This window comes from Trichechus manatus, unplaced genomic scaffold (genome assembly GCF_000243295.1).
Source record: "Trichechus manatus latirostris isolate Lorelei unplaced genomic scaffold, TriManLat1.0 scaffold00280, whole genome shotgun sequence".
In the NCBI taxonomy this organism is placed as follows: domain Eukaryota; kingdom Metazoa; phylum Chordata; class Mammalia; order Sirenia; family Trichechidae; genus Trichechus; species Trichechus manatus.
The window spans coordinates 510,269-525,133 of NW_004444216.1; the positions used below are offsets into that span (position 1 = coordinate 510,269).

General features: G+C 42.3%; 1 protein-coding gene across 5 annotated transcripts in view; it reads right to left on the minus strand.

Moving 5' to 3' along the window:
* GSAP (gamma-secretase activating protein) overlaps positions 1 to 3,215 on the minus strand; it is an 88,647-nt gene extending 85,432 nt beyond the window's left edge. For 2 of the 5 annotated variants that reach the window (XM_023725031.1, XM_023725032.1), the window contains exon 1: positions 3,035 to 3,178. In XM_023725031.1, coding sequence (XP_023580799.1) covers positions 3,035 to 3,143 — 109 coding nt within the window. In that variant the 5' untranslated portion in view covers positions 3,144 to 3,178. Of the gene's footprint in view, positions 1 to 2,876; positions 2,906 to 3,034 lie in introns of those variants that run through there. The other 3 variants (XM_004390062.2, XM_023725034.1, XM_023725033.1) reach the window with 3 other exon arrangements.
* Between the last annotated feature and the right edge of the window lie 11,650 nt (positions 3,216 to 14,865).

Consider the following 14,865-nt stretch of genomic DNA (forward strand, 5'->3'; position numbering starts at 1 on the left):
AAGAAGAAGACTAAGGTGAAGGGACTTGCCCTACCAATGGTCAAGATTTAATATAAAGCACAGTTATTACAATGTTGTCAGCTCAAATTACCAATGGAACACAATAAAGAACCCAGAAAAGGACACTCACACATGTATGGAAACTTGATGTGTGACTCAAGTGACTTTGCTATCAGTGAGAACAGGAAGAACTATGTGGCTAGTGATACTGGAACCACTCACTATTAATATGGAAAAACAATAAAATCAGATTACAGTATTAGCATTACAGTAATAGTATTCCATTGTGTGAGTTGGGACAAGTTCTTCCTGGAAAGGGGAATCTAGGCGGTACAACTCCATGTCTACCATATTGTTGTATACTCACACAATAGAATACTATACAGCAGTGACAATGAATGACCTACAGTTACAGAAATCAACATGGATACATTTCATGATATTAACGCTGAAAATGCAAAAACATACAGTATGCTTTTCATTTATTTAACATTCACAGACAAGCCAAATGAAATGATATTGCTTAGGGAGGTAAACATATGGATTAAAACTATAAATAAAATCAAAGAAATGCTAAGATATAGAAGTTTAAGTAGTTGTTACCTTTGGGGGTTGAGGGACAGAGAGAGGAATAAGATCAGATAGGGGCACATAACAGCCTTCAAAAATCTTGATACTGTTCTACTTTTAAGCTGGGAGGTTGGGTACATGGCTTTGTTTTATTTTCTATTGTCATTCTTTATGGTTTATATATGTTTAAATATCCTTTTGTATAATTGTTTTAATTTTTAAAAGAACAACTATTTTCTCCATATTTCAGGAGACATCATTTTCCCAAAATTCAACCCTGGACCAGGAACAGATGCAGTAACCAAATGTGCTCTCCTCACTCTTCAACTCCTTGAATGCTATCCCATATGCACCGAATTTCTATAGCTGACTTAGCATATCTCGCTGGTTATTTTGCCAAGAATACGTCATACTTCAGGAGTATTAGCACCACGAAGAAATCTTCGATTGTATTTGTTGATGTAAAAATACTAAGGCTTCAAATTTAGAAAGCAAGCTGCAAGGAGGAGACTTACAATGGTGTAATTATTCATAATTTACATTTGAAAAGCTGTGACTTCGAAAGGAAAATAATGTGCACGAATGTGTGGAGTAATGGCTGTGCTAAAAATAAAACAGAATCCCAGATTCCCCTGACAGTGCTACAAATTATAGAAGAGGAACTGAGAAGCTTAACTTGTGTTCTTTTGAGCTACCACCGGCTAGTGATTATTGGAGGCAGCAGTTTCTCGTAGTATCTATAATGGGGCTAACTACCTGCCAAAATGCCCTATTAGAACAAAATACTACCAATATCAGAAAAGCTGGTATTTCTAGTAAGTTTACCAACAGAGACTCTGTTGTTCGATGGAAGGTCAATGCACAAGTTTAAATTTCTTCACAGATGAAATAAAACATACAAGGAAGTCAAGAATCCAGCTGGGCCATACACAGCTTTTCAATCACAACCCGCATTACTGAAACATATGACTGTGGCATTTCACACTTCATCTATGGGCTCATTTGCAGTCACCTGCCATTTTGCTAGACAAAGTGGGAGTTCAAAGAAAGGACAACTTTGTGGTGGAAAACAGACAACTCTTTAGACATTTGGCAGATTTTTAAAATTCCTCTCCCCATGTCATCCCATTCCACTCATGAAGCTTTGCTAATAATGCTTCTGACAGCAAACTCAAGCCTTGAGCTACACAAACATGTATGATTCTTTATTTGGAACTAACAACCAATATGCCAAGGCAATGAAACCTACAAATAATTCTGCTACAAGCCACAGGATAGGAAGGAAGAAGTTGCAGATATTAATAATTTAATACCCCTCCAAAAAATGCCCTCGGACAGTCCACAGTGTTTAAGGAAAACCAGAGAGAAAGGGCAAACGCACTAAAGTGGATGGTCCAACGTACCGGGTGGGACCCAGAGGCATCACTGCCTTAAAGCTGAATTTAAGCCCTGAAGATGCACCATCATTTACAATAAACTTCTCTTCTTAAAAAGAAAAAAACCAGGAAATCACCAAGTTCCCCTTCTTTAAAGTAGGCAAAGGCTGGGAAGGCTCAGAAAGTAACTTTTCACTGTTTCACCAAAATCAAAACAAGGATTTTTGTTACAGGTGATACACAAGGCCTCAATTGCTAAGAATGTATTCCAGTTCTCCCTGAAAAAGTGGGGCAGGAAATCAGAGCATCCCTTTGTCCGCTCCCCCCATTTGCTGGCCTACACAGATGGTGTGCTTGGTGGTGATGGAAATGGCTTGGTGCTTCTTTGGAACACAGCAAGCACTAAGTTCACCGCTCTGCCCCTGCCCTCTTGCACTTCACCTGGGAAGTACTATGTCCCCTAAATCACTGACAACACATCCCACAAATGTGGGGACGAATTGTGCCACTGTTACATGTTAATATGGTGGTTTTAATAGCGGCCACGTTCATCTTTCCTTTTTCATAACGCGAACTTCCAGGAGCCCCTACCAGACTGAAGAGCCTTCCTAGACAGGTGAAATGCGATTGAAGCACAGAGAACGACCCTCTCCCACTCCCTGTTGCCTTTGCCGGGTAAGGAGAGTCCAGGAAGCTGCTCCTCCATACCCTCCCCTACCTGAGGTGATGCTGAGGGTACCACTAGTGTCCCCGGCCTTCCAGCTAAGGGTGAATCACTTTGGGTAACAAGTCAGAAGCAGGACTCGTCAGAGAAAGCGATGCAACCCAGCTATGACCTTGCCTCGGCTCCCCACCTCCGAGCTTCACCTCCTGGCCAGAGGTGAGGGAGGCAAAGCCAAAGAAGCCGGGTCGGCAGAGACGGTAACTCACCCCTTCGCTGGCGCCAACCTTCACAGGTTGGCAGGGGCCACAGGCTGCTCCCGACCTGGCGCGTGCCCACCAGCCCAGTCTGGGCTCCCCCAGGTATGAAAGGCTCAGGACTCCCGTCCTCCCCCAGGCCAGCCGCCCCCGAGGCGCGTCTCCCGCACCTACGCCGCCGCCTCTGGCCCCAGCGACAGCCAGCACCGCTCGCTGCGCCAGCAGCCCCGGGAGCACGTCCTTCTGGAGATCGAAGTCGGCGACGAGACGCAGAGCCATCGCCCAGACAGGGGCCACCGGCGGCTGTGCGGCCCCGCGCCGCGGGCATTCCCGGCCCTCCGCGCTCCGGCTCGCCCTGCCCCGGCCGGCGCCCGCCCCCTTCCTTCGCCCCCGCCCGGCCGCTGCTTTCGGTTCTGCTACCGCCACGCCGGAGAGCCCCGAGCGCCGCCTCCTCACGGCTCCGCGTCCCGCTCCCCCTAGGAAACCCAGGCCCGCGCTGGGCAGGGGCGTGAAGACCAGACCCGCCACGCCCGGAGCCCTCAGCGTGCACTCTGGGTGCAGGAGGATGCGGGGACGACGGCGGGGGCTGGGGAGTGGTGGTGATTTCTGCGACTGTTAGATATTTATATGGTGGTTTTCATAGTGGCCGCATTCATCTTTTCTTTCTCATAAAGCAGATTTCCAGGTGCCCCTACCAGGCTGATGAACCTTCTTAAAGCAGGTGAGATGCAACTGAAGCACAGAGAACGACCCCTCTCCCATTCCTTGCAGCCCTGGAGATGTGGTTAGCCCATTGAAACTTTGCTGCACACTAGAATTTACTGAGTTTTTAAAAATCCAGAATGTCCATACTAATCAAATTAGAATGTGGGTGCCAGGCTTTTTTTTTTTTTTTTTAAATCTCCAGGTGATTCCAAAGTGCAGCAAAATTTGGGAGCCACTTGGCTAGAGAGAGGTATCACTAGCCGGGTCCTCTGAGGAGGCTCAAGTTCACTGCAGGGTCAGAGGTTGGCGGTGTCTAGAGTCTGTTGGACCCGGGGTCGCGTGGTGGTGTTCTGTTAGTAGTATTTAGGTAGCAAACAGCAGGAGTGAACGTGTGGAGAAGGTGATTCGAAGTGAGATTCTGGAGAAACTGGAAAGGGTTAATCAGCTTAACACAAACAGGGTCTTCTTTGTCCATTTAAGCTATTCCCTACGCCGGCTTCGCAGAACGTGAATTGTCTAGGATTCCCACTTTTTGTGGAGATTCGTCTAAAAAAAGGAGCTCTCATTCTTCACTGTCATCTTGGGCACCTTCTCAACCCCCTCCCTGCCCCTACCCATCAGTCCAGTGTTAATTCTTAAGAATCAACTCTTTCTTTAGCTTTCTTTTCGTTCCCGCGGGTACACGTCGTGCTAAACTTATTAGTCACTGTGCGTTTGGCACCACCATATCCAATCCGTCTTGAACATCAAGGCCAGGTTGTTATTTTCCCTAAAACCGAGCCGTCCCCATTTCCCTGCACAGAAGACCTTCACTGGCAGCGCACTGCTGCAGGATAAAAAGCCCACAGTTTATTTGACATTGCTTTGTTTCAGTTTTGTACTGTTTCTCACTTCTCAATTCAGTAAACATTCATTGATTCGGTAGATATTTATTGAATGCCTACTATATGCCAGGCATTATTCTAGAGACAGTGAATGCATCCGTAAACAAGACATAGGGTGTTTTGCTCACATTTCTGCTCACTTGGAATTTACATTCGTGCTGAGCATAAACAAGTAATCAAATAAATATGGAACAACTTCAGGCAGTGATGAATTCTATGAAGAAAATTAAAGGAGGGTTAAGGGAACCCACATAGGGTCGCCATGAGTCAGAATCAGTTTTATGGCAACTGGAATTGGAAAGGTAACAAAGCGACAGGGGTAGGGAGTAGAATCTATTTTCTATCAGGTACTCAGGGAGGTCTTCTGAATAACTGACATTCAAGGAAGAGAACTGAATTAAGGAAGGGAGCCAAGCAAAATCTTGAGGGAAAGAAAAGCAAGCACATGTACACCCAAAATTCTTTTCCTTTAAATTTATGTCACAAGTCAAAAGATTTTATTTAGACTGTAGTTACTGTCAACAGAATTCCTCTTAGGGAAGGAACTGTCTTTTCTTGGGAAAGCACCTTCAAAAGGCCACTTCAGTGTTAACTTTATGGGCATAATGCCTGCTAGCCAACTCCAGGACATCAGAGGGTGGGGGAAGCTTCTCTGCATGGGACAAGGGGAACAATTAGTTTTGAAAGAGAAGAGAATTAATTAGGAAATAGAGAAGTAAGAAGTGACCAAAGATGGCAGGAGCCTGGGACAAGATGGCATGAAGGATAAGTGAATGCCCATTAGTCAAGGATAGAAAACATTTTTAAGAACTACTATTAGAAATAGTTTGAAAACTTGTCATCCATCTTCTTTAGTCAGTTCTTCCCGCGTCTTCCTCGTGGCATCACCTGGAAACTTGTTTGAAAGGAACATCTCAGGCCCTAGGCCTACTGAATCAGAATCTACTTTTAACAAGATCCCCAGATGATTCGTGTAGATATTTAAGTTTGAGAAGCACTGTTCTGGCTACATTATGCTTTGAATAAGGGCTGTTTTCTTTCTCTCTCTGTTTGCTTGCTTGTAACTGAGCATATGTTAATTGGGTGCAGAGCAGTGACCCCACTCCAAGATGCAGGAGCCAAGGGGGTAGAAAGAGAAGTCCAAGAGTCCTCCAAAATACATCCACTCTGTGCACATCACAACACGGTGATCCTAATAAGATAAATGGGCATCCCAAATCATGGAGACATTCTTTACGGATCTTCAAACTTCAGTGTTTTGGTTACTATGACTCCAGTAATAATATTAAAGATCTGCACAATAGGAGATGGAAAAAGATGTGGCCTTTCTAGGCAACTTTTTAAAATGTACAAGACTGTAACTATGGTTTGGGGGCAGTGTCTGACCTCCTCTAACTTCACAAGGGTGAAGGAGAATCAAGATCAACAGCCCAGGGCTGATTCGTATGGGCTGGAGGTCACACATGCCTCCTCTCTCCGCCATCTTTACCAATTCCAACACCAACCGTCCTTCTCACAGCACTCTCTACTTCTCTGCTGGGTTTGATAATTCATTGCAATGGCCACACAGAACTCAACAGACAATACTCACGGTTATGGGGCTTATTAGGGAAGTTACAGGTTACAATTCAGGTTCAGGAGTGCCCAGGGTACAGTTCTTCCATTAGGACCACCTTTTCTCAGCTGCCTCTCTCTGGCCCCTCAGCCTCTGTCCTGCTTGGGCAAGTGTTACAAAGCTCTTTTAGCTCTGCCGATAAGTAAGCCAGTAAGCCTTGGCCTGAAGGCACTCAGCTCTAACTCTGTGGGTCCACAAGCCTAGCTCACCAAGTGGCCAGAGGCACCCTACTCCACCAGCAAGCCTCCTGCCCAAAGGCACTCAGCTTTCTCGCTCTGTGGGCTGGGAAGCCCACCTTGCCGTCACCTCCTGGTTCTGCTGCCTCTGCTGCTGCCGTTTCTCTGCCGCTGCTTCTTGCCGTCTTACTGTCTTCAGTGTTAACAGCTCTCTGTCTGTCTCCTGGGTCTAGGAGGGTTTCAGTGAAGGGATCCCAGGTCCAAAGGACACACTGCACACCTGGCTATTCTTTCTTGGTGGTGGTGAGATCCTCTCTCTGCTCTGGAATTGGCTCTCTTTTTAAGCCTAGCGGGATGGGAAAACTGACCAATCCCCTTGGTGGACCACAATTACTTTATTTGCACAGTCCCACCCAATCAGATGGGTGAGAGTTACATGACCGTGGCGAGAAAGGCCACACAAAAGCAATCCATTGCTCTGCAAAGACCTTCAAGGTGGATAATCTATATGCCCCTAAATGACCAATTTCAAGTTCTAATTGACATGATAAGATGGTAAGATTTTGTTGGCAATCATTTTATAGTATTTTTAAATTCTATCCTAAAAAATGGAAATGAAGCATGTTGACATCCTACACATTCTCTTCATCTAAGAAAGAAATTTTTTTTAGATGTGGTTAAAAATAGAAGATGTACTCCTATTTCTTATCAGTTACAAATGGGATTCCAAAGACATCCTGTTAACAACAGTTATCTCTGGAGAATGTAACTATTTGAAGGTTTTTTGTTTATTTGTTTGTTTTGTTTTTAAACCTTCGGTACGTATTAACTTTTTGATTTTAAAACCTAGCTTTAATTTTTAAAAATTTATTCTTCTTCACTCTGATTTTGGTAATAAAATTATTGTACATACTTTGAGGGACTATCTAGTTGCAAGTTTAGTTGATAAGTAAATATTACTAAGTGTGTGGAACAGGTAGAACAATAGAATGTACGAAATATGAAGAGATCATCAAAGATGATAAAATCATGTGAAATTTGTGTTTTCACAAGTGATAATTCATTTCATAAATAAATGAATATGTGGATTTTAATGTTACTTGTAACAACCAAGAAAAAAAAATGTTGTTATATTCTGTATCAGTCAGAAAACTTTCAATTTCTAAATGGCTTCTTAGATTATTCTCATTCTCATTAAAACCGTATAATTTTAAAACAGAAAGTTAATCTGCTTATTTGTGGTTTATTTACACATATATGTTCCTTCTTCCTCTTCATCATTGCTCTTTCTCCTCCCCCTCTTTCTCTCCTTTCCCCCTTACATTCCTGTTCCTATTCCCCTCTTTCTGAACAATTACATCTTAAAACCATTAGGTGGAACAAAGAAAGGTAAATATCTACACAGGTGGGGTTAAGGGTGGGGTGTTGGCCAAAATTGGGTTGTCAGAGCCCAAGCAGGGTGAGGAGGGGGTGCAGGAGACTAGGGAGGTTGCCCAGCATGGGGTATCAGAGTTCAAGTGGCTTGAGGAGGCAGCTAAACAGGGGTGGGAGTGAGAGCTGAGATGGAAATGGGTTACTTACATGGGGGTTGATCAATTAAGTAAATACATTAAGAATAATGGGAGCCAGGTTTTTCATTGGCAGGCAAGAAAGTTGCAAAACAGAAGAAAAAAAGTAAAATAAACCCTATAGTGCTGAATTAAGGAGATCTGGTGGCGCAGTGGTTAAGCACTTGGCCGCTAACCAGAAGGTCAGTGGTTCAAACCCACCAGCCGCGTGCCGGAGAAAGATGTGGCAGTCTGCTTCCGTAAAGATTACAGCCTTGGCAACCCTAGGGGGCAGTTCTGCTCTGTCCTGTAGAGTCTCTATGAGTTGTACTTGACAGCCACGGTGTTTTGTTTTGTTAGTGTTGGATTAAACTGGAGGTATTAGTGTAAACTTTTAGTATTCGATAAATGTATAGGTAGATAGATCGATAGGAATATAGATGTAAATGCATGCATATGTATATACATACATACATTCCCTAGTTCTGTCCACTGAAAGCCCGGGAGCAGCAATACCCCTGTATCAATTAACACACCTGGCATAAGGAAAGAACAACATGAGCCTGGAATATTTTATAGTGCCAGAAAGCAAGAACGTGCTTGAAGAATGGTAAGGACATGTCAGAAGGACACTGGAGCCAGTGTGAAGGGACTCCCTACTGGCCAAATCTGGGACAATTTGAACATCAAAATAAACAAGGATAATAAATAAAACAGGAATTCACAAGTCCCTATGGACATAGATACATAAAAACATACATGTAGGTACATTGAAAGTTTGATGAGGAACAGGATATCTACATAGTTTCAAAGTACCACTCACAAAAAAATTACTAAGCTCAGTATAAAAAGTAGTTGCCATCTAGTGGATTCCGACTCATGGTGACCCCATGTGTGTCAGAGTAGACTATGCTCCACAAGGTTTTCGGTGGCTGATTTTTCAGAAGAGTGACAGGCCTTTCTTCTGAGGCCCTCTGGGTAGACTTGAACTGCCAGCCTTTTAGTTAGCAGCTAAGTGCATTAACTGTTTATACCATCCAGGCACTCCAAGCTTGGTATACACCACCTTAATCAAGGGATCAAAATGAACATCATTACTAATAACAAAAAACAAACCCATAAATGAATAAACATTAAAATGAATTAATATGTAAAAAAAAAAACCCATTGCGGTAAGTCGATTCCAACTCATAGCAACCCTATAGGACAGAGTAGAACTGCCCCACAGGGTTTCCAAGAAGCGCCTGGTGGATCTGAAGTGCTGATCTTTTGCTTAGCAGCCGAGCTCTTAACCACTGTGCCACCAGGGCTATCATCGGTGATGTATGGGACAAATATAAACTGTAGGATGCAATCACTTCCAAAAATGAATACTTGTAATCTAATCATGAGGGAACATCAGACAAATCCAAACTGAAGGACAGTCTACATAATAACTGGACTGTAATCTTTGAAAGAGTCAGGGTCATGAAAGCCAGTGAAAAGACTGAAGAACTGTTCCAGACGGAAGAAGACTAGCGAGACATGATACCAAACGCTCCATGTGATCCTGACCTGGATCCTTCTGCTGTAAAATTCATTACTGGGTCAGCTCAATAAACGTGAATGGGTCTAAGGAGTAGGTGGCAGTAATATATCAAGGTTAATTTCCTGATTTGGATAGTTGTGCTATGGTTATGTAGGAGAATGTTCCTGTTTGTAGAAAATACATGCTGAAGTACTCGGGAGTAATCCATCAGGTCAGCAATTTATTCTCAAATGGTTCAGAGAAAATGATTTGTATTGCACTACCAACTTCCTGCAAGTTTATGATTACTTAAAATTTTTTTTAATGAAAACATTAAAGTTATCAGAATGCTTGGTGTTTCAGAACCTCAAAGGTTTTATTTGTTTTTCTCAGGAGGGAATATCTCCTGTTGTGCTAAGAACAAACTTTAAATAGTGACATATGTGAATTTGATGTAAAACACTGAATTATCAGAAGATGCAAGGACTTTAAATTAGATTGCATTTTTCTCCTCTCCTGCAAACCTCTAAAAAGTTACTGTACTGACTAGCCTTGTGTTCTATGAAGTTAATTCTCAAAAAATGCCTGAAAAATAGCCATAGTCAAATACAAGGAGAAACATGATGGAAAATTTTATTTTCACCTCTTAAATGACTATCTTTTCTTCTTGACAGAAATCTTCCATTAACTGTCTTTATGGGAAAATACTGTTGTTGTTGTGTGCCGTCGAGATGATTCCAATTACACTTTTTTAAAGCAATCATCTGACTTTATTTCATAATGGAAATTGAGGATAAGGAATAATACTTATTACAGAAACATTTTCATTAAAAATGTATACATTGACTTCAGGAAATCCACAAAGAATTTCATGAATAGCACTTAGTCATTTAAAAAGAAACATATAACAGATAATTGTGTGTATAGCAAATTTTTAATGTCCAGACAGCCATGTGTTCTGTACACAGATTTTTTTTTTTTCCTTCAGATTTCTAAACACACTGGAAGCCACCAGAGAGAATATCTGAAGCAATTCGTTAAAATCCTGGCAGCCGGGCCCCCAGCTCCTGCTTTCCCTGAAAGCTGCCTTTACTGAAGCTGAACACTCTCCCAGCAATTCCCTCCACAGAAGACCTATTGTCACCGCTTCTGGAAGGGCAATTCCTGGAGGAACGCTGTCAGCCAATCTAAGGCTTTGAATAAACAAACACTATGTAAATAAATTACCATCTCGAAAGTGCTGGGTTACTGTACTCTTTTGAATGCCCTTGGGAAAATGTATTTGAATGATATTAAATATTTTGTTGTAAAATGTAATGCTCCAATTCAGCGGATTCTGGTGTCAGTTGTGGGGGGGAAAGAAAATGACAGGCTGTCCTTCAGTTATTGAATCACAAGAACGTCTTTGTTTTTACAAGATTTTACACTGAAAATACAGTATGTTGTATGTGATCTAAAATGAAACACCTGTCTTCTTGCTAAGACCATTGCGTTTTCTGCATTTTTCACCTGTGGGTGGCTCTGAATGTTTTCAGCTGCTATCCCCTCCACTAGGCTTTGGTAATTAGGGCTGGGAAAAATTTCCTCATTCCAGTTCGCCATGGTGGCCTTTTCTCTCCTTCCAGCTTCCTCCTAGTGATGTTATCTCTTTGGTGTCTTTGTTTTCAGCACAAAATAGTCCCTGCAAGCATTGATCGAAGTTCTATGAATACACACTGACTCATTAGCTACTTAAAGATGTTTCTGGCTAAGTAGCTTTTTTAAAAAAAATTGTGTCTGTGGTGGTTTATTTATCTTACCATGAATCATAATATACTAAGGGAACATGATTTGACCTGAGGTATTAAAAAAAAAATACATGTCATAGAAAATCTTTTTGAAAAAGACTTTACTGTGCCAAGGGGGGGTGGGGGGAAGGGAAAGTAAGCCTCTGAACTTTTCTCTCTGCATGCTAATAATACAGACAACTTTAGAGAAATAAAAACTCTAGCCCAGTGCATTCAAAAGAGGATTCAAGATTAATCACCAAAATGGCCATATGATCCACTTAAACCTCTGCTATTTTCTGAAAATAATTTAATTTGTGTAAGTACTGAGATTTGTAGGTGATTGTTAAAAAAATATTTTGAGGGTTCCATTAATGTAGCCTTTATGTTTGTTTGGAAACCTTGATGGCATAGTGGTTAAGAGCTATAGCTGCTAACCAAAAGATCCACCACTTGAATCCACCAGCCCACTACTTGGAAACCCTATTGGGCAGTTCTACTCTGTCGCTGTAAGTCGGAATCGACTTGTCGGCAGGGAGTTTGGTTTTTGGTTTTTTTTATGTTTGTTTATTTTTTTACTATGCTTAATATAAACCTTATTCATCCCCCAAAGTCTGCATATTTTCCAAATTTTGAGCATACCTCCTCTGTCACAGAATTTTTCCTTAAAAAGATACTCTATGTCTACAGCTTATCAGTCAAGGCCTGTCCTGAGGTATATTCCTCTGGGTCTGCTGGAAGAGAGTCTACTGGGGCAAATCAAAGCCAATGGGAAAGAGATATATCCTTCTGTCCTGCGTGCAATCAGAATGCCATCAGAAAACTTAGTATTAATGGCACCCTAAAGCCTGTAATGTGTCACCTTTCCCTTAAGGGCCTCCAGCTCTCCAAATGTCCATCTAACCTGTGTCCACCCCTGGGAGCAGATAGTACAGTTCCATGTCCCGGTGCTCTCTGATAATATCAAAACCTTGTCACTGAAGAGAAAGCCTGACATCTACACCCAGGTTGGCCAAATGCTTAGCTGAGTCTCGAGAGGGTAAAGAATTTCAGGTATTAAAAAAAAAGGAAACCTAGTAATAAGGTGATGTCCTGCGAAAAGTACCTGAGGAGAGTTAGGAGGCCTAATTCTTGCCCCATTCCTGACATCAGCTGGCTGGGGAAAGTCACTTAAACTTTCTGGACCTGGTTTCCTTGTTTGTAAAATAAAAGGGTTGGAATGTGATTCCCAGAGTTCCTTTTGCTTATAAACAAGTCTAAGATTCTTAACTATAGTAACAATAAGATAATAAAAAAAAAAGATATCTACTCACCTACACCTGTCACCAAATTCATGTGTGGAGAGAAACTTAGGAGAAAAATGAAATTCTAGTAACCAACAAAACACTAAAATTTTAACAACGATAGATACCATATATAGCAGGATAAAATGAATTCCACAAAGTAAACCAGGAAAATAGAATTGAAGATTAAGGAATATTAGGGAAAGTTTTCAAAAATAGCAGTTCACTTATACTCCCCAATCTCCCCTCAAAAGCAAACTATAGGTTTTCTTTCCCACAGACAACGGAATAAATGTCTGGTAGTTCTATGGGGTAGTTAAACCCTTCTATTTAATCTAAGATTCAGGCAGTGTTGTTCATTTTTGCCTTAAAATGCTTTAGTCAAGTTTTTTTTGCATGTCACAAAAATCCTAACTCCATGTATTGATTATACGGAATCCAGATAAACCAACTCTTCTGTCCTCAATCCTTCAGTCAGAATCCCTTTCGGTGTATGCAGCTGAATTATCATCTCATAAGCAAATTGATATTGGAATAAATAAAGACCCAGATGTCTCAGGTGGCTGAGTCCATTCAATTTCCTCTTTCTCCTTCATATATTTACATATTAATTTTTAGTCATATGTAAAAATTAAAGCCTGCTCTTCTCCCAGTCTCTCTTGGATATAAAGATCAAAAGCTTCTCAAAGGAAGGTTTTCTTGTAGGGAATATCGCTGCCAAATATGATTAGTCCTCAAATCTGACTGCTAAGATTGTGTGTTGTTGCTAGGTGCCGTCAAGTCACTTCCAACTCATAACCACCCTAAGTACAACAGAACTAAACACTGCCCAGTCCTGCGCCATCTTCACAACCCTTGCTATGCCATCATTGCAGCCAGTGTGTCCATCCATCTTGCTGAAGGTCTTCCTCTTTTTAGCTGACCCTCTACTTTACCAAGCATGATGTCTTTCTCTAGGGACTGATCTCTCCTGGTAACATGTCCAAAGTATGTAAGACAAAGTCTCACATCCTTGCTTCTAAGGAGCAGTCTGGCTGTACTTTTTCCCAGAAAAACTGTGTGAGGAGGACTCAAATGCTCTATGGGTCACAAGGCTGTGACCAGCAGGATGCTGGCCCTCCTGTCAGGAATTCTTCAGCAAGGGTTGGAGTGGGAAGGGGCTTACTATGAGCGCCAGATCACCAACATTTGAAATTAGAACATACATCATAGTCATATCCTGTTTAAGTAAAGACAAGCTCTATTTCCAGGAATTGCTTTTTGTCTGAGGGGAAGGAGATGGGAGTGGGATGGGATACTAACCAGCCATGGTTAGCTAGTGTGTAACTCTCCCCTTGGAATTGGAGTCCTGCAGGACAATGGGTGAGGTGGGAGACAGGCTGGGAGCACGCTCTCTCTGAGCCATGTCTAGGGCATTTCTCACCTTCACTCTCCCAAGGTTCACTAGAGAGCATGGTGGACACATGGCGGTCAAGAGGAAAAGGGAAAAACAAGTAGTGGGATGGGTAGTGGAGATGAGATGGTAATGGTAGGGCTCAAGTCTTTTTCTGAACTCTCGTCTCTTTTCCTTCCATTATGGTCCCTGTTCAGGCTCTGTAACCTACTGCCATGAGAGCAAAAGAGAGAAGCTTTGTTTTCACATTACACAGTATTAACCACAAGCTGGAATATCTCCCATTTGGGCATTTTATCTAGAATGAGATTTGAATACCAGAGGAGAATAATCCCCCCAAAAAAATAAGTCCTGCTCTGGCTCAGAAAGAGGAGTACCCCCTAGTGAGTCAGAGGGATGAGCTTCTTGTTCTTTCTGATCTCCACCACCCATAGGAGGCCCAGCACAGACCCCCTACCTCACTAACCCTGTGAGAGGCAAATTCTAAGGGCACCTTTATCTTGTATCCAAAACCTGTTGCTGTCAAGTCTATTCTGACTCATAGCCAACCTATAGGACAGAGTAGAACTTCCCTATGTGTTCCAAGGCTGTAATATTTACATAAGCAGACTGCCATATCATTCTTCCAGGGAGCAGGTGATGAATTTGAATCACCAACCTTTCTGTTAGCAGCCAAGCACTTAACCACTTTGCCACCTGGGCTCCTTTTAGCATGTATAAAAATCCATTGCCATCGAGTCAATTTTGACTCATAATGATCCCATGTGACTGAGTAGAACTGCCCCATAGGGTTTCCAAGGCTGTAAATCTTCAGGAGGAAGCAGACTGCCGTATCTTTCTCCCGTGGATTTGCTGATGGGTTTGAACCACTGACCTTTGGGTTAGCAGCTGAGTACTTTAACCACTGCGCCACCAGGGCTCCTTTTAGCATGTATAGGAGTCCTTAACAAGCTTGAACAAGGAGGGCTTGTTAAGACACGGATTGTTGGTCCCCACCCCGCAGAATTTCTGATTTGCATTTCTAATAAGTTCCCAGGTAATGCTGATGTTGCTGGTCTGGGGAACCACACTTGAAAACCACAGTTCCAGCAGGAAGTGGGCATTTAACAAGCATTTGTTTTTCAT